General features: G+C 41.9%; 2 protein-coding genes across 2 annotated transcripts; one reads left to right on the forward strand and one right to left on the reverse strand.

The window, feature by feature from the left end:
* Positions 1-377: 377 nt before the first annotated feature.
* Positions 378-13,212, forward strand: gls2b (glutaminase 2b (liver, mitochondrial)). The gene is made up of 18 exons (XM_076741114.1): positions 378-556; positions 1,578-1,677; positions 1,757-1,878; positions 4,106-4,235; positions 4,572-4,651; positions 5,380-5,543; positions 6,233-6,291; positions 7,168-7,200; positions 7,330-7,388; positions 7,545-7,611; positions 8,363-8,413; positions 8,526-8,702; positions 8,817-8,948; positions 9,041-9,133; positions 9,219-9,280; positions 9,900-9,976; positions 12,103-12,166; positions 13,056-13,212. Exons 1-18 carry the CDS (start codon positions 378-380, stop codon positions 13,210-13,212), a joined length of 1,806 nt encoding a protein of 601 aa, XP_076597229.1.
* Positions 13,213-19,369: 6,157 nt separating this feature from the next.
* On the reverse strand, positions 19,370-23,492 carry LOC143330746 (elastase-1-like). The gene is made up of 7 exons (XM_076747506.1): positions 23,453-23,492; positions 23,251-23,354; positions 22,413-22,513; positions 21,919-22,044; positions 21,237-21,373; positions 20,941-21,083; positions 19,370-19,537 (listed from the first exon to the last, which is right to left on the reverse strand). Exons 1-7 carry the CDS (start codon positions 23,490-23,492, stop codon positions 19,370-19,372), a joined length of 819 nt encoding a protein of 272 aa, XP_076603621.1.
* Positions 23,493-24,956: the final 1,464 nt, after the last annotated feature.

A 24,956-nucleotide genomic window follows, 5' to 3' on the forward strand; every position in this document is an offset into this window, starting at 1 on the left:
CGTGTTATTTACCACAGACCCCCCTGCTGCTTTCAAGGGCTTCTCGTAAAAAAAAGTAAGCAAATGGCATGTATTTTGTCATTAACAGCGAATGTGTCTTGAAGCTTAATTTTTTTAGTAAAGGAGTGCAGCTATTTATAAGGAATATAACTGATTATTTTATTAAGCAATACAATTGGTTCGTTCATGTTGGCGAAAAAAAAAAGTGGAATTCGAAAAACAAAAATTTCCAACGACACGTGAAGGCAGCAAAACTTCCCCCAGCCTTTTGGAAGTCAGTGACCTCGGCGGCAAACAGTCCAGTAAAGCTGCTGTTCGTGTTAACTACTGTACATCAGACCACCGGAGCGGGTTTGTGGCTGTCTTCTGCAGCAGACATGAACTGTCTGAGAGCGCTGCGTCTGCCAAACTCTGCACAGCTCATCGCCAAAAACACAGACGCTGCCAAGAAGGTGTTCATCATCCAGCCGGCATGTTGTCTGAGCACAAAGTCAAAGTCAACCACGGCGTCCCAGCCACGACTGAGTGCGCATTTGGATCATCTCCACCTGAAAAAGTGAGTGTGATCACCAGCTGTGTGTCAACATCAGCCTGCTGGTCTGGATTCACACTCATCACACTGTCACATGAGTTATTGTTGTTGTTGTTGTTGTTGTTGTTGTTGTTGTTGTCACTAGACACATTTCAAGAGTGGTGGAGGAAGTATTCAATCGCTTTACTCAAGTAAAAGTATTAATACCACCGTTACACGTAAAAGTCCTGCAGTGAAAATGTTACTTAAGTAAAAGTGTGTAAGTATGACGGAAATGCAGCCAACCCTCAGATATTACAAGCTATAACTGTAAAATGTTGTCATTTCTGCCTGAAAAATGAGTTAAATTATTATTAACATAGTTCCCGATTCATTTAGCGTCATTAGATGAATGTTCTGGCTCTGTATGTATTTGTATAATCTATAAAAAAAAAAAAAAAAAAGCAGGAGAGGAGCAGTAGAAGTATAAGTGGCATGAAAAGAAAACACTCAAGTGAGGCAAAAAGTACTTCATTGGACATTATTACTTGAGTAAATGTACTTTGTTACATTCCAGCCCTGCATTTAACATTATAGAAATAGTTAAACTGTGTAATAATGGACGTGGGTTGTACAGAATAACTGATGTGAACACCTGATGGGAGAGAATTCAGCTCCGAATGAATGAACAGTTAGTGCTACAAACCATCACAGACGTTGTCGGCTATGAATGAGGCAATCAGCACTTTGATACGAGAGTTAAAGCAACGTGAGACATCCAAGAGAGCAAATCTGTTGTGTGCAAACTGCAGATGTCAAAAAGAATGGATGGAAATACAATTAACAATGATTTAATATAGCAAATAGCAATAATGCTGCAAATTATAAAACATGTACAAAATAAATGCAACGTTTTTCTGTCATGCTGATTTATCTGTAAATCTGTGGTAAGTTTGTAACTTAATTAGCAATTTCAGAGGAAATTACCACCTCAGCTGTGTCTTTTGTAGCCATTTGTAAGTGAATAACACACGAGAATGATGGAGTTTTCCCTTCATGCCATCAGGAATGTCCATACAACGTCCCCCAGCCGTGGAGTGGAAGACATGCTTTTCTACACCATCACTGAGGGAAAAGAGCGAGTCCCCATTTCATACTTTACCTCAGTAAGTAGCTACAGAAATACGGGCCAACTCCATCTATCTATCTTTATTATGTTGTCGTCTGGTCCGTTGTTGTTCGCAGGCCCTGAGGAAAACTGGCCTTCACCCATCAGACCCTCGTCTAAAGGACTGCATGGAGAAGCTTCGGCGGGCCGTGAGGGAGTCTGTCACTGAGGTGATGATGGACAGAGACCTTTTCCACAGGTGAGACAGTGGCACAGATGGACAGGTGCTTGGGGACTGAATCAAATAATGAGTGAACAACATCTTAGTATGACAGCAGAGTGTGATTATCTTACAAACTGTCTCATTTTATTGTGAAATTCACAAACTAAGTGCTGCTGGGTTTCATTGCATTGGTGTGATCTGCAGCTTCTGTCTCCAGAGGTGAATTGCCTCTTTGGGTACGTGTGCAGCACTTGGCACTCTTCAGTCAGTCTCCATCCTGAGAGCCACACACTCATTATGCAGCATGTTTTCAGCACAGGAGCTGGGAAGCAGTCAGAGCCTGAACACAGTGCTGGAGCACAGATGTGCTGTGGTTTTATTTTTCTGTGTGTACTTTGTCAAAACCCCACAAATTCTGAAAGGATCTGAAGTTTTTCCATAAGCTGATCGACTCTAATACAGCAGAGCAACTCGGACAAAGAGGCCCAACTTCTGGGTGACTTTAATGAGCAACAGCGCCCGAGAATTCTGGGTTTAATCACTTAGAAAAAATAACAACAGATTGGAATCGATTTCTGTTTCTGGGAGTGTTTCTCAGCTCGTGACTGGTTCTGTTTTCCACTGACCAACCGACGAAGGCATGAGACCAAACTATTTTTAGTCTGACCTTCCAACAACAATCCATCATGATGAAGGATTTGCTGTATGTGATCTGCTGCGTGATTGTCTCTCTGCCCGTCTCTCCCTTTGTCTTCCTTTTCTCTTCCCTCGTCTTCAACACGCGCTCTGCGTCACTGACGATGAGTGCATGAAGAATGTGGAGGAATTCGGAGCTACAGGAGAGCGGCACAGCGCCATTTAGCACGTTTATAATGTAATGCCGTTGAATTGTTTGTGAATGCTTGTTGAGGCTGTCTGAAAGGTCTTGATTCAACTCAGTTTTTAAGGCTGTGGTTTGTGCAATGCTGCAGAGTGGTCATGCAATTGACTCCCAATACCATCCTCCATGTATATGAATGGGGAAAAGTAGGTTACATAATATGATGCAATTCAATACAGAAATTGCTGAAGATTATTAGGTTTTGCATACAGAATCTAATATTTCTGTCTGACAAAATTAGCCGTTTCTTGTACCTGCAATCAGCCTGAAACATGTTTTCTTATCACTGTTGCCTCTCTTGATTAATATCCTTATTAACAGCCTTCGGTAAAAGCTACCGGTCATTAATTGTGCTACATGTGGTGAAATATTCATTCAAACGGGTTCGCCCAAACCAGGAGGTGTGAAAGTCAGTGAAATGTAGCATGTGTCAGGACATGTCAGCTTTACTTACTGTCATGCTGATCAGAGCAAAGGCCTGTTGCTCAGACTGATAGCTGGCAGCTGCTGCTCCCCGCACACACACATGATGACACGCCACATGAACTGTGTTACATTCTGACAGTCACACACTGTTCTCCACACTGAGCTCGCTGTGTCAAACCTGCGTGATCACGCGTCTCTTTATCAGCGTGCAGCTCAGCTCAGCAGGTCATCTCACATCCAAAATGCTTCACTTCTCACATCGCAGAATCAAATCTAGTGCACAAACGCTGGCTTTTGGCTGCCCACATTAACACTTTGTCACTCGCACATCAGGAAGCATTACAGTATGTATCACTACTGTGTTTGAGGTATGTTTTATTGGAGTAATTCCACATGCACAAACAGGAACTGAAGTCAGTCTCGTTATGCAATGTTAAATTATATGTATTCACTGTACATACTTGTATTAGACAGATACAGATAAAGAAATACAGCAGTCATCCACATCACGCCTTATGTCCTCTCTTCCAACACGCCTTGGAAAGAATCTTTTCGCATGCTTGGTCTGATGCATCCCTCGCAATCTTCTGCAGGCATGTGCAGGCATCCAGCATTCATTGCGTCCAAGAGGGACATCTGATCATGTGGTTGGTGGTCATCAACTTTCCACCTCCAAAAGGGAAAGACGTCCTCTATGGGGTTGAGGAAGGGAGAGTTAGGATGGCTGTGAACCAGCCTGTGACTGGAAGAGAACGCTGAGTTTTAAGAAATGTGGTCATTAAATGCATTTTGTGTGAAAACAATAACACAGTTTTCAGTCCACATTGACTTCTGTTGTCCTGACTGTCTGAGGAGTGTTGATGAGCGAGCTCAGTTTTGTGTGTTACCAAACGTAAGAATCAAAGAAAGTATTTCATTTTCAGCGAGTTTCTCTGAATTATGTTGTTTTTCTTTCAGGTGTGTCAGTGGAAACGTGGTCCTGCTGATCCAGGCCTTCAGAAAGAAATTCATCATCCCGGAGTTTGATGTGTTTGCACAAAAGATCAATGAAATCTACAACAGAGTGCAAAACCAAAGCGATGGGAAGGCAGGCATATGTTGTTTGTTTGTTCCTTGTTGTGCAGAAATGGTAGAAGCTTGTAGAAGTTTAAGAGTGAAGAACACAAGGAGCATAAAAACATGAAGCATATACTTATTTTATCGTTATATGTACTGTATATGTTGTAGTCAAAACAATCCACAGTTAAGGACTGACTTTCTTTAAATGCAAGCTGCCCATTATTCCCACTGCTTGCATGCATCAAATGTCGTGCTCATGCAAAATAACTTTCTGCTAACACCTCTTCTGCTGCGGTGCTTTTAGCTGTGACTCTTCATGTTAAATTGACTGCTGCCTTTCTTCTCTTACGTATCCCGGCTTTAGGTCGCAGACTACATTCCCCAGCTGGCCAAGTTTAGCCCAGAACTGTGGGGCGTGTCTTTGTGTACAGTCGATGGCCAGAGGTAAGAAAAGCAGATACGGATTCGACAAATCAGTCTCACCACAATTTTCATTTCGAAGCTTTCAGCTGTTTCACATAAGCAGATGTTTTTTCCCCACATCACTGACTTGTGTCCAAATAAAAACATTTTGGAGCACTTTAAAGATGATGCTGAGTAAGACTGTGTGATGTGATCAAAAGCTCCAGAGCAGCTGCTGAATGGTGAGAAACTAGTGTTTCCAAGATGAGGAGTGAACTCTCAAGTTAAACAGATTTGTCAGCTAAAGGTGAGATGAGTCACTCAGCAGAAAGGTTATGGATATTCTCTCTTTCTTTGCACACAGCCTTGGCTCTATAAATAGGAAACAAACCTAGTGGATCAGACAGAGCCACACAACACTAATCCAGCCAATGAGCAACAGGTGGTATTCATTAATAGACTAATTAACTTGTTTTCCTTCTGATCCCACTTCGTCACAGAGTTGCAGAGTGGGATTTTTTGAGATATTATTTTTTCATTAACTATTTTAGGTCATTGCTGTTTTTAGTCCTCAGGAAACGGAGGATTAATCAGGACAAGAAAGCTGCAAATAATGCTCCCCCTTTCCATTATTTGTTCCACTGAAATGACCTTAAGCACAACCCCTAATCCTGGAACTGCCGCAGTGGTACTGACTGTGTGGTACTTCTGCCAGGTGTGCTTTCCACATTCTTTGGCTCTTGAACGTCCGCTCTGTCCTCTTCCTCCAGGCACTCGGTGGGCGACACCAAGCAGCCGTTCTGCCTGCAGTCCTGTGTGAAGCCCCTGCAGTACGCCATCGCCGTCCACGAGGCGGGAACAGAGAAGGTTCACCGTTACGTTGGCATGGAGCCCAGTGGACTCAAGTTCAACATGCTCTCGCTTGATGACGAAGGTGTGTAAGTCGTCTTCACTGTGAGGAAATGCACATGTTTTCTTTGTTATGTATTACACTAAACTAAACCTCTGGTGGATTTGGACTGTTGTTTAGAACAAGCAATTTGAAGACATGTCTTTAGGCTATGGGAAACTGTGGTGTGTAATTTTCATTATTTTCTAACACACCATAGAAGAAACAGTTTTTCAATTATGCGAGAACACAATCAGAATATCAATCAGCAATACAGAAGTAATATAAAATACAAAAAGAAGTGCTTGTTGCCGCCTAACATACGGCACAGTGGTGCAGTGGTTCACACTGTCACCTCACGTTAAGTCTGCAGGTGGTTTAGGTTGACTAAATTGCCCACAGGTGAGCATGAACTGTTGTCTGTCTCTGTGTGTCAGCCCTGTGGTGGCTGGATGGATCATCATCATTTAATAAGCCCTGTTATTCAGACATTATCGATATGTTTTTTTTTTATTTTTTCCACCATTTTTAAATCATTTTATAGACTGATCAAACAATTAATTGACCACACATAGAGACCTTAATGTAAAATAACTGCTAGTTGCACACAGAGCAAGCTCATATCAGAGGAGCTTTTATTGCACTTCAGGATTCAGCTTTGGGATTTAAGTCTTCTCTCAAGTTGTTCTTCAGCACGAACACCTCATCAACGCTGTGTTTTATCTTTCTCCCAGATAAGCCCCACAACCCCATGGTGAATGCTGGAGCCATTGTGATCAGCTCTCTTATCAAGGTAAACAGATGGACATGTGCAGCCTGGCGAGTCAGCGCATCCAGTAAACTACTCTATATATTAAAAAGTCAGAGACACAGAAAACCAAACATTGCTTCCACTTTGCAGCCACACAGGTTTTTTCTCTTTCCATTTTTGATATTCAGAAAATGACTCCCACTCGACATGTTTGTGGAATATCATTAAACGCTACTGTTCTCTGCTCATGACAGTCAGCAGGTCTTTGATTATAAAAGGTCTCATAAGTGAAACCTCATAAAATGTTTCCTTTCAGCTTCTGCATACACATTTATTTAACAAATGAGTCTCTTATTGTCTTTATTTGTCACCTTTATTGATGCATTTCTCTTTATACTGAAGTACATCTGTAACTCGAACACTGTGTTCAAACTGATTCTGCAAATATATCCATCTTGTTTTTGTTTTAAAGAAAATCAGCGGCTTATTTTAGATAATGAGCAAGTCCCACCAGCCCCACATGGCCCTGTACTGTGCAGTATGTTCCAGTTAGGCACCTGCAGCTTGTTCAGTGACTCTGTTGATGTGACGATGATCTTCCTGACAAAGCTGGAGGGAAATGTCATAAAGCAGCTGCAGCGAGTTACTAATATATCTTCAAAATATCCTAATATAGACACATGTTAGGAAATCTTATCTGTCTGACTGAAGATGACTGCTTTTCTGCATCATCCTGTTTTACCTGAACTCTACCTGAGCTCGCGCTGTACCAGCTGATAACGAGATCCTAAATTATGCAGTTAGTGATACGCTCATGTATTGTTTCACACTGTGCGATGAGTAGTACTGAGGTCATATTCAGTTCAATTACAGTCATCACATGTTTCTACAAGTAACTGACTCTTGCTTTGTTTCCAGCCTCGTTCAAATAAGGCAGAGAAGTTTGACTATGTGAGTAGAAGAAGCCTCTTCTCTGTTCCTTCTCCCATCAGACCATGAATGTGAAACTGTGCCATCATTATCTCAGCGGTCAGAAAAATGCTGCGGTGCACACATACGATTTTGTCCTTATTCCCTAAGGTTATGGAGTTTGTGAAAAGGATGGCGGGCCAAGAGTACGTGGGATTCAGCAATGCCACGTGAGTGTACTGTCAAATGCGTTCGAGGTGTTTAACGCCAGTGTGTCTTTGTTTAGCACACCTAAGTCGAAAGACGGTGTTAGGCAAATTGCCTGTCCGCTGCCCCGTTGCATTATTGATGTTTCAGTATCGACCCATCCTGCCTCTCTGTCTCAGGTTCCAGTCAGAAAAAGAAACAGGCGACAGAAATTTTGCCATTGGATACTACATGAAAGAGAAGAAGGTCGGTTACAGAGTGCTGAAATATGTGGGATTAGAAATGCTTTTTATTTTCTGTTGCGTCCGTCTGAGATAGAGCTGAATGTTGACATATTTATGTCCAACTGAGTGATGTGTTTTTGTCGCATGTTCCTTTAAAGAGTTGACACATATAAACAGAGCTGCAACAAGCTATTACTGTATTTTCATTTTGCTGTTAATATGTTGATTGTTTTGGTGATTAATTGATTTATCGCTTAGTTTGTAAAACATCAGAAACTGAAAAATGCATTTTAAAGGGAAGCAATTTAATATCAGTTTGAGGTGATAAAACAGCAAATCCTCACACTGAAAGTCCAGTAAAGGGCTTTAATCATGCTTGACCACTGCATCGTTTTCATTATAGTTTGACCTTTTTTTTTTAGGTTTCCGCTAAAATATCAAAAATCACTCCTCCATCCATTTTTTCTTCCATCATCATTTATCTTTGAGGCCAGTTAAGATTCCCTCTGCCTGGTTTCTTCATGCATTTCCCACACGATCCTGTGCATTTCCATATTGCCATGTTGGAGGGCTTACATGTGACCTTTTGACCCTGTGAGCTGTGTTGTCGCGGGTAATAAGCCTGGGTAGGGTCTCTCAAGGAAATCCGATCCCTTTTGAGGGACCAGACTAAGAGAGAGGAGTTGTGAAATCATCCAGTTTAGTAGATCTGAGTCATTCTATGCCAGCGTACTTCAATCCAACAGTCACAATGATCATATTTCATTCACCAGTGTTTTCCTCCGGGAGCAGACATGATCGATGGCCTGGACTTCTACTTCCAGGTAAACTGCGCTTCTAATGAAGAATCGTCCTGCAAGCCTGCGTTGTTGTCGTGTGTCCTGATGTTATTATAATGACACTAGAAACCATGAACTGACCTTACTTTGGTCACAGCTTTGCTCCATCGAGGTGACCTGCGAATCGGGAAGTGTCATGGCTGCCACTCTGGCCAACGGGGGGATCTGTCCAATCACAGGCGAGCGTGTCCTGAGTGCCGAGGCAGTGCGAAACACTTTGAGTCTCATGCACTCCTGTGGCATGTATGACTTCTCTGGACAGATGGCTTTTCATGTGAGTCACACTTGGAGGTGACTGTACCATCTGACTCCGCCGCCACCAGCAGAAATACCATTTAGCTAAAAGGTGAATCAGTGTGATCACTTGTCTGTTGCTCTCATCTCCAAGGTGGGCTTGCCGGCCAAATCCGGGGTGTCCGGTGCAATACTGCTGGTGATCCCCAACGTCATGGGGGTGATGTGTTGGTCTCCTCCTCTGGACAGAGTTGGAAACAGCGTCCGGGGAATCCACTTCTGTGAGGCAAGACCTGCATTTGAACTGTTTCTTCTAAAGGAGAAGACGCTTAAATGAGGCCATAATGTGCATCAAATCATCAATCGTGTCATCCTCAGGAGCTCGTGTCGCTCTTCAATTTCCACAATTATGACAACTTGAGGCACTTTGTAAAGAAGCAGGACCCTCGCAGACAGGATGGAGACGACAGGGTTTGTCGCTGTGTTAGCTTGTTGTTTCTGGTATGTTTAAAGTGTTTTCTGCCTTCATGTTTATGTCTCTTCCCTGTATTTGCAGAACAAGTCCGTTTTCAATTTGATGTTCGCCGCCTACAGTGGAGACGTGTCTGCCCTGAGAAGGTACAGCAAACCTGATTAGTGTTTCCTGTTTAACAGATGGCCTTCAGGATGTTAACACCAGGCCTGGGTACTGAAAAACACACAGAACGGTGACAAATTAAATGAAAAGCAAACAATGGTGTCTGAATAAAGCGTAATAAACAGCCTCAGTGTCGCTCTGGAACTCTGCTGGGGGTCATGAACACCGTTTTTTGAAAGACATTCCCCCGTTTGCTGTCTTGACGATGGTAATGAGAGCTGTCAAACATTTCAGTCTTGTCATTAAGCCTCTTATCAAACCGTTCAGTTTTGCACCGTATGGAAGCATCTGCCATCATTAATGTTTCTGCACTAATTTAATTAAGCTTTTCCTTTTATTTGTCACACCTCTGGAGTTGAGCTGTTCACGATTCCATCAAAACATTAGACAGAAAATGCAAATATTGCAAATCAATTACTTAAATTATAATTAATTTTATAAAATGTGAAGACTTATTTTTGTATTTTTTTCCACCTGGATTGTAAAATATCTCATGAACATAAAGTTGGTGTTGATTAGCTCAAAGCAAACTAGATGTTGTACTTCTATATTTATAATACTATGTGGAAAAAGGTATCAGAAAGTATCCTGTTCCTTCAGGTTTGCTCTCTCATCCATGGACATGGACCTGAAAGACTACGACTCTCGAACAGCGCTGCATATCGCTGCAGCAGAGGGTGAGCTCCACATGATCTGTTCATCCTGATATTTATTTCATGAGCAACACTGAATCAGTTCCACGGGCAAACTGTGAAGCAGTCAGGCAGTAAATCTCTATGACCACTGGGCAAAAACAAATATTCTTGCACAAAGACTTCCTCAGCTCTTAAAGGTCAAACACGCCGTTAAAAAACAGGAAAATATGAATTCCAATAAAACATGAGACAATGAGAGAAAATAACACTTAAGGAAATTATCTGCTATTCAAAATGGTCTGAAACTACTTAAAGGCGCTGCTGTGTAAACCCACGGTAGCCCGCAGCAGTGTTTTTACTTATTCTGCCTGATTAGACCTCAGGACTGTGAACCTCTCTCTGACCCCTCACATTTTTAAGGTTGGACAAGTTAACCCCTTATCATTGTTACTGGTTCCCATTATTGATTTGTTTTTTCAGCATAGCTCCATCTAACTTTGACCTCAGCAGAGATTAAGAGAATTGACCTTTTGCCAACCCCTCCGAACAGCAACTGTCTCATTCGTAGCTTAGTAATTGTAACTAGGCACCGCCAGGCCTGTCGAGCTTTGCACTGGGGTGCATGAGGCTCTAAGAGCAGCGATGCTCGGTGTGTCAAGAGTTCGGAGGGTGGTGTCTCTTTGTAGTCTTTCGAAAACCTAAAAGACAAACTTTCCACATAATTTTGTGGGGTTACAGGTTACATTAGACACCTGTTTGTGGATGTGTCAGTCTGTGAGCAAGATGCAACTATATCAGAACTTATAGTGGTGATATGAGCTGCAGCCAAATGTCGTTCTTGATTTTTCTGCTAAAATTTTAGGTGACATAAACCACAGCCATCATATAGAAATAAGAAGAGCGCTTTTGTGTAGATCTGTGAGGAACTGAAGGCCTGGTGTTTCAAAAATGACTAATTTTAGTGAGAAATCTTCCACTGTTATCACCATAAACTCCATCTGTGCAGCATGGAAATGCAAAGCTTGTAACTAAGGAGGGCGAGGTTTAACGAAGGATAAGTTAGCCAGAACAAGTGAGTGTGTGTAACTAGATGTAATTACAGCTGAAATCTGTCATGTTTTTCAAATACGTGTTGTTTTTGTGTGGTGGGGTACGGTGAAACACTGAACTGTCTTCGTTGGGAGACGTGAAACTACTCAGAGGTGTGACGGGCTTGTCACACCTGTCCCATCCTGTCGTGGTTGATGGAGCAGATAGGGTAGCGATTACTTTCCACTCGGTTTGGATACCAACAATAATGAGATGAGACAACATAAGAAGTCTGTCGCCACCTGCTCGCTGTGCTTCTCAAATGACAGACTGTAGAAAGTTACAGATTTGAGCTTTGAAATGCTTCATTTTTAATGAGGACTGCTTCAAAAGACAATTGTATTTCACTTGTTTTGTATGTTGACACTTGCACATGTTGCTGTTCTTCAGGCTCTCACTGTTAATCTTTCAGTCCCTCAGTAGTTCTGTAGAAAAACAACATGTTTCTACTCCTGTTTCTTCATCTCAACATGTCGTCTGACAGAGAGATTGGAGATTTTGCGTTTATCTGTGACTGACACAGAAAACTACAGAAAACAACAGTTGTTGGTTTCGGCAATCACAGCAGTAATTAGTGATAAGTTAGTATTCACTCCATTTGTTTTTGTGATTAACTGGAGAGGCGCAGCACCTTTGGCTCACATTATACGCAACCACTAATGAATCGGCTCACAAACCCTCACAGGGCACCATATGGTCGATTATTTGTCTTCTGTTGTGGTCTAAGTTGATTCACAGCGCAGGTTTAACGCTCCACTGCGGTGGCTTCAACGGTAACGTTTTTCAAACAGAGCCTTGCAAGCACATCATTCGTGTACAAGATAAAAATAGGAGTAATAACTGCACTCTGGAGGAATTAATCATACACCAGTTTTTTTCCACGTATTTATATTTTCTCCACCCATAATACGTCCGGCTGTTAGATAAAATTGTACATCACACCCCTTCAAATCACGGCATGATTTGAAGGGGTGTGTGGCTCTTGCATTGCTTTTTGACACCAAAGTGAAAACAGTATTAAGATGTCTAATTCTCCAGAATGGGAACTACAAAATGACATCTTTTCTGTTTATTCTCAGGTCATATCGAGGTGGTGAAGTTCCTCACTGAAACCTGCAAAGTCGATCCGTTTGTAGAAGACAGGTGAGCTCGGCATCTGTAACGTCTGTCTTTTTATCCTTTAGCTTTGAATTTCACTACTCCATATCTTTGGCCTTTGATCACGATCAAATGTTTGAACTCCTCGTCTGTTTTATGTGGTTTTTCAGATAGAATCCATAATGTTTTTTCTCGTGCTTTTTTCACAAGCTCATTTTGCTGAGAGTAAACCCATATTGAGATGTTCTTCTTCTGTCCCATCTGTCGTCTGAGAATGTGATTGCAAATCCCAGTGGGGTTACCGAAACTGTTGAATGAAAGCAAAAGGCTGTGAGCATTAATTGAAAATCTTGAAAGTCAGTGCAATGTAAAATCTGAAGCTGCTACGTCACTGGAGACCCTCCACAAATAGAGCAAGATGTACAAATATTGAGTAGCTACGTATGTAATTTAAAGGATGACGTCAGTATATTTCAACCTGCCGTATTTCCCATAAATGTGGCTTTCGTGATCATCGTGCAGCGGTTGTGTATCTTGTCATTTCATTCTTGCTCATTTGCTACTGATTTTCTAGTAAAAACACACATACAGCCTCACACACACTGATGTGTTGATCCAGATGTAAATCTCTACGCTCTGAGCCATTGTGGTCATTCAGGGCAGCTACTTTTGAGCGCTGACTTACAGTGTGTTTACTCGCTCCCCCATAGAGTCACCATAGCCATTATGAGGAATGCACTAGGTTGAAATAAGCCCGAATCTCCCTTTAATAACAGATGTACCCCAGAGACGGAATAAATCATCATATTTTAAGAATGAGCCACATATTGTGAATCCATAATTGAATATTCAAAGGTGCACCGCTGAAAACTCTCCTGCATAATTTATCTGCTGATTTCTCCCTCCATCTTTACCTTCGCTCGCTGCTGTGCAGGTGGGGGAACCTACCGGTCGATGATGCCGTGCAGTTCGGCCATGACGAGATAGCGAAAGTGCTGAAAGACTACCAGCAGGTCTACCGGCAGCAGGAAACACAGCGCAGTGAGCCCGAGCATTCCCCAAAGCTGGACACCATCGAGGGCATGGTGTGATTGAATCTAATCCCCAGACTGCAACATGTCAGGGCGTTTGTGCAATCTGTCAAGTTTTGAAATGTCAAACTCCATTTGTAGCACATAAAATAAGTGCCAAACAGAGGACAGAATGTGAGGATATGCTGTAAACATGAATGACCTGTGCAAACTGCAGTGAAGTAAAAGATTCGTCACGGAAAAATAGGATGCAGGAACACGCAAATAGACTATAAAGAAGAACAATACAGACAATAGGCTGAATTATAACACAGCGACATTACATGCAACATGTATGGGTTTGTGTGAGTGAAAGCGTGTGCTGCAAACAGACTCAGCCTAACTTCACACCACATCATCCACCTGGACACAGTGTTCATGTTACAGTAAGATTCACGTAGTTGGTGTCATCTATTTTTATTATTCTATTGTGCCTTTTTGACACCTTTAAATATGTAAAGCTGTTATGTTTGGATGCAAAATCTCAATTTTTGCTTATTATAAAAGCAAAACAGGCAAAGACTCGTCAATGATCCCAATTAAGTTAATGTCAGATGCATTGTATATATTATGTTATTCAGCTGTAAATAAGTGCAATGGATCCCTGATGCATAAGTACGTTATTGCATGCAGTGTCATAATGGACATTTTAACTCTGCATAAACAAGAAATTCCAATGAGTAATTTATGATGTGAAATATTTTGACACTGAAGACATCTATTAAACATATTTTATTTATCTACCACCCGCTGTTTCATTTTGTTTTGATTTTATTGGGGTAGTGAAGGCGTCATGCAGTCACCTGTGAGTTATTAAATAAGAAGCAGCTTTAACTAAATCAGCTGAATGCAGGAATACGTGATGAAGAAGCCACAGGAGAGGAGTGGTGTTGTCAGGAGAGGGGGTTGCTACTGAATTGTTTTAAATGCTATTAGTATAAGAGTGTGCTGAGCATAGTTATTAGAATTTTTTTAGGAAGCAGACAGTGGAAAAAAAAAGATGTTTTAAGAGTCAGTCAGCTGTGGCTGAGAGAGGATAAAACTCATGCACGCTGAGTCACAGCCAGCTCATTTTAACTGACTTCTTCTTTATTAATAAATGTAGAGTTAATCAGTGTTGACAGACTGTCCCTTTGGTGACCTGGTTCATGGAGCTGATACAGGCTGAAATGAAGGCACGCAGTGGTTCCAGCTGCAGCACACAAATCCTTCAATTCTCCCAGCCGCCACCAGACGGCACTGTGCCCCCATCAAAGACATGACTGTAATCACAACCGGTAAACCCACAGCTGCACCCCTGCAAGAAAACAGCATTACAGAGCTTAAATAAGACTGACCTGACATCCAGAGAAGCTGCTGCCACCTCTGCAGACTCCTCGGTCCTCACAGATCCTCCACATTTCTCCACTGCAGCGACAGGCGCAGCCTCTTGGCTGCTCCTGACACCAGCAGCTGATAAGAAAACAATGTGGAATAATTTCTGTCAAGCTGCTCTTCACACATTGTGCTTATGTTAGACCAGCACCGCTCCTGCATGTGAAAGGCCTGTATCATGAGCAGGAAGAGTGAACGTGGTGCTCTCTGTCTGCTGGAAAGCCTTCAGTAAAAACAACCATTAGTGGCTGATCACTGCCTTGTGGAAGCTCGTGCAGCTTTCCGCCTTAAGGAAGACAGCAGCTGAGGATTCAAGCTGTGCCGTCTGAAGTGGAGACACTTGGCCGTTTGCCGTCGTTCGTTCTTTTCTACGACGACGACGACAGTCTTGGACCCAGTTCTCTCTCTGGACAACATAAATTGTTTCACTATGCCAAGCAGGTGTACAAATGTGGATAATTTGAATTTGCTTAATGAGCGTAAAACCATCAAAGAGGACTTTAACGAGCTGGAATTGGAATTAAATTGAAACCTGCAAGCTTTTTACCAAATTTCCAAAATGAGGAGTAGAAAGTGTTATTGAAGCTGTTAGAGAGTAGGTATAAATTCATAATATGTGTCAGTTTGCTCTGAAGCGATGGACCAACTGATCAACAGACAGACATCGACATCCCCGGAGCCTCATCACAAACATGGCTAAAAATATCACCACTGATCTTGCTGCTGGAGTACAAATCACATAAAAAAGCACGATTGAAAACATCAAGTTTCACTTCTGATGGACTGCGGTGAACGTTTGTACCAACATTCATGATGCCCAGAGGATGACTCCAAATGACGCTTCCTCTGGCACCACCGAGAGGTTCAGATAAACGGTTTCAAGTGAAATTTCTCTGTAACTATTGGAAGGACTGCCATGAAACTCAGTACACAGATTCCTCACCTCCCCACTACACTAAGCTCATGAACATGGGAAACATTTTACCTGCTAAATATCAGCATTGACATTTCAGCATGCTGACTGCTTAACATTTAGCATGAGTACAGCCTCTGTAGCTGATGTTTCGTGCTGGTAATGAAACTATTTGACTATTTTCACATGAAGAAACCTTTTTCTGACAGAATTGAAGACCTCTAATTACTTGCCAATTATCTTCCAAAGCAGCAGGCACATACTCCAACTCACAGCCCAGATCTTGGTGCTTTGTGTGCTAGTGGCTACTAATTTCCCATCCGGACAGTTGTGATGATTTATTGGACTAACTAGAGGAGTGTACAGTGATTAAGTGGAGGTTGTTGTTGGACCAGATGTGGTCAGCTGGAAGGGAGCCCAGCCGTAATATAGGAGGTAAGGATGGCTTCAGCGGACAAACCCATGAGCCAAACAGATAATACCAAAACCTGCTGTAACAGCCAGTATCAAGGTAATACAGTCCGCGAGAGCACTTCTGAGCAAATTAGGCAGAATTTCTATTCTCATTTACTCCTGACACTGTGTTAAATTGAGAGATGAACATTTTTCATCGCACGAATACGATTAATCAGGCAGAAAACATGATGAATGAGTTCTAATTAGTCCTACAAATGAACTGTGTCTCATTAAAGTAGAGAACAACACAGATATTACAGATACATTAACATTTTGATTTAGTTCCATCAGCTGAGATCGTGGTGAAATGTTGTGAGCCATTAATTCTGTGCTGATTAACTCATGTAACAATAAGCAATTTAGTTTCATCATCTTGACTGGATATCTCACAGTGAGGTGCTGAGATTACTGGATACTTAAAGAGGTATAATAATAGTGCTGTTTTGGTGGGAAACGGCAGATTCAGAGAACATCTGACAATAGTTTGAGCTTCCTTGAAATTATGCTACACAACAATAAAGTACCTTTTTTCGAGCACGTAGAATCAAATTCACCTTGAAAATGTCAGCCACCACAGGCCAGTGCAAAACATCTGATTTCTCTTTGTTTCTTATTGACAGTTGAGGAAAGAAGGAAGATTTTCTCAAGTACTTAAAGTCCAACTCTGAGCTACAAACTTGGACCTGACTTGAGAGTTTCCTGCTACTTTATACTTTTACTCAACTGTGCATTAAAGTGCCTGACAGTATGCAAACTACTTAGAAATACTTCCATCCAAACACAATAAGAATGGAAGTGCTTGTTATGCGTTAATTCACCGGTATTAATAATCCCCAGTAATATTACACGAGCTTTCTCCTGAACATTTTTCACACTTAGGAGGTTCACATTTCCCTCCAAGCGTAAAACAAGTTTGCTTTTTGTTGTTCCTCTCACTCGTTAGACACGCAGTTGGTGTTTCACTTAGCTTAAATTTACACCAGATGCCGGTGTTACAGCAGGACAATTTGACAGGCGTTTACTGCAGGATGTAAAGCCATCATCGCCACCATATGGCTTTACTGCTGCAGAGACACACTTCACACACACACACACACACACACACACACACACACACACAAAATGGCACTGACCACAGGCTCAGCATAGACCTGATCCAGGTTTTTTTTGACAGATTTAAGTGTAATACCTGAGCGACAGAGGGACACAAGGGTAAATGAGTCGCCTCCCTTCATATCATATTAGACAATTCAAGACTCTCAGGCAGGTCTGTAAGGTGTAACACAATCAACATGTTTAATTTATAGTTTTTCCAAAGGTTTTTTGGGGGTTGAGGGTCATGAATTTGCTTTTCAATAACCACAGAGATTTGAATTTTAAGCATCATTGGAAATGATGTGTCTGCACTGTATATTGTTTCTATATATTATCCTAAAGCATGAGGTATCTATCATTCTGTTCCTTTGTGTGTAGGCTTATGTCACTATACTCCGAAAGAAATATGGTGTTTCTTTACATCCTTTGATACTCTCTGCTTGTTTTTCATCTGGTATCCAGTTCATCTTTCATGACAGCTATTTCCTCCCTCTGTGACTGTGACAGGTGGATAAATTTGCAAACTTCAGATTGACTCAAAATCATTTTTTCGGCAGCCTTGGGGATTTTCTACGTTTTGATTTGGAGATGACTTGACAAACTGTTTCGCACATTTAAAGGTATATTTATGCTCTGAATAAAGCATCCATCTGAGAGGCGGCGTAGCGTTCTGAATTTGCTCGGTGATGAGTGACAGCGGTGTGTCTGTACGTTAGTGTTTCCTGCAGGGACTCTCACAGTCCAGTGACAGAGGGATGGACTCCAGCACCCCACGACACTTAAACAGAAACAAACAAGTAACAGAGCATGTTCATAAAAACAGACTGCATGACAGTCAAACATATGAATGTTTTCCATTATTTTTCAGAAATATTATGCGTATATATTTGCTTTCAGTAATATTAATTTCACCCAGAGCTGTGCACACTGATTTTCAATCATCTAATTTAACTTAATTCACACTCATATAATTGAATAAACTCTGATTATTGTTTGTATCCACACCACACCTGGGTATGCAGATACTGAACTCAGCTTATTAGTTTGTTGTTGTTTGTTTGGTCATATGCTCATAAACACATTTGTGCAATTATGAATTATGTATGTGCACTTGACATTGTAAGTTAGACACAAAGTCTTTTCCAGAGCTCTGACTGTGCTAAGATTTCCTCCCACAACACAGCGCCGCTCTAAATTTTGCCTTTTAAGTGGATTGTAGTTTGAAGGTTAAAGTTATACTTATTTTAAGTCTTTTTCTCCTCATTGATGACAGGTTAACCCTGTTTTTAGAAACCCAGTTTCATTTCTTAACATTTTAATTCTTCAGATTTCTGTCGTGACAGCCCTGTGGTTAAGGTCTGGTTAGGCTTCAGCACAAAAAACATGTTTTGGCTAAAAATACACAGTTTTCTCACCACAAACGCAGTTCAAACAGCGGTCCGCTGCCTCGCAGTCGTCTCATCTAGCTGTCACGACCATCACCGATGGCAAACTGAGCTCATTCATATGTAGCAGTAATCTGAAATGCATCACTCTGATTGGTTTAATGTATGCATGGTTTGCAGAAACACACAATGCTGACATCTTATTGTGGTGACTGGGCTGGTTTCACAGCCTCTTTTAATTAATCGAAGTAGCTCATGTCAAAGTCTTGGGAGCTCTAAATTTATCACAGTGCAATAATGTCTTTTTGTTTACCCTTCACAATAAAAAAAACAGTTTTACAAAATGTCCATCGCTTCACTGAAAGCAGCATTTAATTAGCCCTATATGTGACAGTGTAACTGCTTTACTTTGAAATCTATTTAGTATTCAAAGATCATCTCACACAAATTCCCTGATGTGAAAAATTACTCATTAACACAACTGCCTGAATACATCGCCTCTACTTTATTTTTGCAGAACCACTCTTCCACTGAAATTATACTTCACCTCCAGTTACTTATGCTTTTCTAAATCAGAGGATGACTGACGCCTGCTGTCTCCCACAAAAAATACGAGACAAAAAATGAAGCGAGTCGAATGCACAGTATAAGACGTTTTATTGTGATGGAGTTGGGCAGAAACTGAGATGAATCCATCGCGTTCACTCGTCTCCATGGAGATCAGCCTTCCTCTCAACCCATGATCTGCCAAAGCAAGGACAAATGAATCATTATGTGATTATACTCAAGGATCCCAACAAAATGCTGCACAAATAGACATGTATTTGTAAGGATGAATGAATGTAGGAACAAGGTAATGAAATCTTGCATGCACTGTAACTCAAATCGTGATTAACCTCCATTGAACTCTTTAAAGTACGGACGCTCTTTTTAAACAGAACTTGTGTCCTGTGAGTTAGTGTTTAATACTGACGCTGTTCATCCAGCCGATGTAGTCAGAGACACGGGTGAAGACGGTGGGCTTCCTGTAGGCGTTGCAGCCAGAGGAGGACACAAAGCTGGTCACACCGTGGACAACCCACTGGCCGTTGACACTGCAGTTCAGGGGGCCGCCGGAGTCGCCCTGGATTCAGAGAAAACACATCACAGACAAACCTCAGAGCTGAAGACTCATAACCTTTTAGCAGACTTTGAGCAAATGCCCCATTTTCCATTGCACTTAACTTGCTCCCACTTGTGTCCCATGTCCCCTTTTAATCTCAGACAGCCTTCAGCAAGTTTGTGCAGAACATGAACTTGCAAGACTTTGACACTTTGTGCAGCTTAAGCACTGGCCTGGATCATTGTAACTGACTTATGCCCCTGCTGATGCAGCAAGTAATCCCGCATGTATCCTCCAAAATATCTTCCTTGACAGGAAGGGGTCAGCCCTCAGCTCAGTGGGAGATGTTCAATTTCACTTTGTCATGGTGGAGTGAGACTCAATTCTGACAAGTTCTTTTCAGTGTTTCCTCCTGCCTGCTCATACCAAAACATCACTCCTGGTGTCCTAATCGCAGGGTGACACTGTGCTTTAGGAGACAACTGGAGAAACTGGGTTCAAATGCGAGCTGTGAATAACATGCTACTGAAACAGGCACCATTTATAAAAGATTTGCAAGCTCTAACTAAATGGATTTCTAATCATTTCATAAAAAGTTTCTAATGCTTTAGGGGTGCGTTAAAAGCTATGAACAAGAACAAATTTCAGGTTGCCAGGTTGAGGAAAATTGTGCGAGTCACTGTTTATCCTTTCCATTTTGCAATAATTCAGTGAAAACTTTTAGTCTGGTAGATTGCCTCAAGTTTGAACAATGCAAAAAATAAAAATAAAATAAAAATCTGGGGGCGTAGAGTTAGAAAGAAGTGAGTTCCCAGACCTCTCAAGACTGCTCCTCATCTCTGGTTGGGGCTTGCAACTTGGGGCTACATTATTTGCTACTGGCACAACACACCTGAATCTCCAACTGGCCTCTTAGGGTCAAGTTGCCTTATGGGTAATGTAGGTGGCAGGTTTTGGAGGAAGCAGAATGTGTGGAATAAAAAAGACTGATAATGTTGCAGGAGCGCTGTGTTAAATCGGCAGAGCACCCTTTAAACCTTTCATCCACACACGAACAGTTTGAGGTCACTGAACACGGCGCTTTTGGAGCATTACTTCCAAGGTGAAGACATTCAGAAACTCTGTTTGCAGTGTTGATGTGAAGACAAGCAGACAAAACTGCAAATTTATAAATCCTATTATGATGAATGCAGGTCAAGCTTTGGCCATAGCAGGATTCATCATTTTTTTCAGGCTTCTGATTGGCTGACATGGCTTTAGGGTTTGGGATATGTCACCACAATTTTTAACAGTGCTTGTGTGGATGTAATTTTTTTTAAAAACCAAGTCCTGTTTTAAAAAATATGCATGTACGTGTGAACTAAGCGTTAAGTCTTAGACACCTGAGGACACGCGTCGTCCTTTCTAAGACCTCATAATCTCACCTGGCAACCAGACTCACTGCCACCACCAGCGCAGACCATGGAGTTCTTCACGGTGCTGCCCCACCATCCGTAGCTGGAGCAGGTCTTGTGGTCAACAACAGGCAGGTAGGCCTGCTTCAGCTGGGCAGACAGCTGGCCTCCAGCTGGGGACGACAGGAGAAGCCCTTCATACAACTGTGATAAAGCCTAGAACAGCAGGATCGTGAACTGCTATCTCCTTTGAAATGTGACTGAATTTAAACACTGAACTGGATACTGGCTTTTATCCAGCAAATGAATCATCATGACAGACTCACTCTGGGTGCGACCCCATCCGCTGATGTAGCAGGGGTTGTTGTGGGGCAGGATCTGGCCGGTGGGAGGCAGGGCGCCGAGCTGGACGTAGTTGTTGAGAGAAGCATCAGAGGACAGACGGAGGAGAGCAATGTCCCACCTGAGGGTCAGACCAACATGTCCTCATGTCAGTGGGTAAAAAACCTTTTCCTTGCGTTCACTAAAGCTCATTGATAACAGTTTTGTTCAGAGTTTGTCTTTCAGTGGGAGCCGTTATGTTGAGGGCTGCAACTGATAATCATTTTCATCCCTTCTGCAGTTGAATTTCTACATTAATCTATTAATTACGTGGTTGATTAAAGTCTCCTAAAGCCCAAGGTGATGTTTTTGATTTAATTGCTTTTTCTGACCCAAAGCAGCAAATTTGAAGACTAATTTTCAGTTTCAGCTCTCACTGCGCATCATACTGTAGGACTGGATGTGTTCACCATGTATGTAATGTATTTATGATTTTAAAATGTAGCACATTTTTGTCAAATATATACAAATAGAAAATGATATATGCACATACAGTAATGTGGATCTACATTTATGTTTACAAAATAACTACATGCATTCAGTTTTTATAATATGTGATCTACATGTATCAGGATTTTCTATTTTTGTATGCAGAAGTGGGTCAAATCATGAGCAGTAGCCACTAACCCTCCAGCAACGTTGTTTGAGTTCCACTTGGGGTGGATGTGAACGCGGCTCACGCTCATGTACTGCTCTCTGCCCTCGTGGGAGTTGATGTTGTGATCTCCAAGAACAACACGCCAAGTCCTGGACCTGCGGACGTCCAAAACATGAAGATTTTCATTCTTCCGCGCATACTTATCCTGTCTGGATAGTTAGCACTCACTCGTAACCCAAGGATATCTGCTGAAAATCAATATTTTACATGGAAACTGTGTTTTTGGAAGAGAATTGTAGATTTTATTTAATAGTTAATGTTGGATTGAAACAGCATTCTCAGTCAAATCTAAACTTAAACAAAAAATTTTATCTTGGCGATGCACTTAAGCCACCAAGCAATAAGTAATGAAATTATGTAAATGTTCAGCTCTGTCAGAGCAAATATCCTGCTACTTCATCCATCCATCCATATCTGACAGTTTTAGGTTCAGCAGCTGTTCTGTGATTAATGAATCTCCCACCTGTCCACACAGTGAGCAGCGGTCATGACCCATCCTCTCCTGATCAGAGTTCCTCCGCAGGTGTGGTAGAATGAGTTGCCAGATTTGTACTGAAGAGAGATCTGATGAAACAACAACAGAGAGCGTTACAACTACAAGAAACTGCACCATTCATATTTTTGCCAAATGCTCCTTGGCAGCATTCCCAACTCTGAACTCTGCTTAAAGGCACGCTCTTAAAAGCACCTTTACGATATGATCCATTGTTGTAGGTGAAAGGCCTTGCATACCCACACAGGTGTTTTCAGAGTCCTGAAACACTATCATTTATTCTTTTAATGTGTTCATATAAGATTTAAAAATGTATTTTCTTTCAGGACCTGACAAGGCCATTCTGCACAGTGAGTACTTCTAATTCTTTAAGTACATTTTGTTGGTATTACTATGTGACTTTTACTTGTAACAGAGTACTTTCTCATTGTGGTTTGCTACTTTTACTTAAACCTGCAGTGCTGAACTTTGCCTGAGAGTAATTACACAAACACTGTCAGCACGCTTGTATAGTTGCTGCTGTTGCTCCCTTCTGTCAGCTCTTGCAAACCAATCATTGCTGGTTGATGTAAAATACATCACCAGTGCACCAGTGTGGAAATGTCACCATGGACACTAGATTTAAAACTCTGGTATGCTGCAGAACACAGCGAGATTTACTTGGCGGTGACAGCTTAATCAACATTGAGTGAACTCGTTTGAGAAGGGCTTGTAATAAATGTTAATTAACTCCCACACTGCATGTTTAAGTGAAGGATCTGACCACCACTTCCACCACTGTTGGAGAGTCGAACAAAGCCTAGCGCACCTGCCAGGGCCAGGAGTTGGGTCTGGCCACCTCGCCTCCCACAACTCTCTCCTGAACTGTATCATCTTCCAGGTATCTGGGCTGGGGCTCCAGCTCAGCCAGCACTGAGCAAAGCAGAGACACAGGAAGCATTCCAGTCAGACATCGGGTATTCAAGCGTGCTTGTGCAGAATGTCAAAGGAGAGGAAGAATCACTTCTTACCGAGGGCTGCGAGAGAGGTCAACACAAGAAACCTGAGCATGTCTGCAGTCTCCTGAAAGTTTCTACACTGGAGACTTCCGCCCACTACTCTTTTATACCCTAAGGGCCCCCCTCTGCTGATAGTGCGTCTGTGTGAGAGACTTGTTCAATACCAGCATATGTCCACCTGCGTCTGTCTCACAGTTATCGCCACAGTGGGGACGGAGGAATTCATATGTGCAATAGCTGACTCAGCAACATAATCCATTTTTTCCACTTGAATTGGCCATTTCAGTCAGGTATGAGATTGTCTTCTGCTGCAGGTTTCTGTCTATTTTTCACTACTAAACCTTTGCCTGTTATGCTGTGGTAAGGCCAATTTTTATTGTAGCTACTGCATTAACACAGGAAGAGCTTCTTTGCACATGAGCACACTAATGGCTTGCAACACTTCTATGTCATTATCTGCTCACATCAAGCCTTAGTTACCAGCGTTGGGGACAACTTAACTCCTGTCCAAAATAGAGAGGCTGGACACAGCATGCACACACAGATTCTGACATTTTCTGCAAGTGCACTCCTGCAGTTAACACCCATCTTCAGGTGGATTTTATCTTGCACGGTCAGAGTGAATGACTTTGTTCGCTTTCTGGTTGTCTGGAAAGCCAACTGGGGGCAATCAACGGCTAGGATTGGTCGGAGGAAAACAGTTTTTATACACAATGATGCAGTGTTCCAGTATTCCAGGAAAGATTGTCCCCACAGTCTCTGAGTGTGATTAAGCACTTTGGTTGCATGGACCAGATGGAATTTTAGTGAAAGTGATATTCAATATATTTCTATGTTTGAGTACAATGTGCATTTTCACACAAGCTGGAGTGGCTGGAAACATAAACCACTTCAGTGATAGGTTCAAATATTATGAGTGTCTCAGTAGGTTACAGCTACAGTATAAATTAAAAAAAAAAAACAAAAAAACGTTTTTAACATGTTAACAGTATATTGATCTTGAATGAATACATGTGTTGTTGCTGCCACCTTAACAGGGATTCTAGGTGTAATTTTCAAATGTTTGACTTGAATATCAAGAAACAGCTGACTGTATGATTATACCGTCTAAACTGTGAAAACAGTGTGATGTGTTGGAAATGTGAAAGGATTAGGCTTTGGAGCACATATGGGATGTCAGTGGAGGACTCATGCTGTCTGAGGGGCAGGGGCAAACAAAAAAAAACGAAAAGGGCACTTCATCACATTTCCTCCAGTGGAAAGGCATCCTAGAGGGCAGTTCATCATGTTTTCTTGCACATTGGGTCACTGTAGAGGCCACTTAATCATGTTTTCTCCACTGGAAAGGCATCCGAGAGGGCGCTTTATCACCTTTTTTCCACTGGAAGGGCACCTGAGGGGGCACTTTAACATGTTGTCTTGCACATTGAGTCACAGTAGAGGACACTTTTTATATGCGTTATGTACCACAGGGACATGAACCAAGAGGGCACTTTTGTTTGTTTTTTTCAAACAG

Source organism: Chaetodon auriga, chromosome 2, assembly GCF_051107435.1.
Source record: "Chaetodon auriga isolate fChaAug3 chromosome 2, fChaAug3.hap1, whole genome shotgun sequence".
NCBI classification, from domain to species: Eukaryota; Metazoa; Chordata; class Actinopteri; order Chaetodontiformes; family Chaetodontidae; genus Chaetodon; species Chaetodon auriga.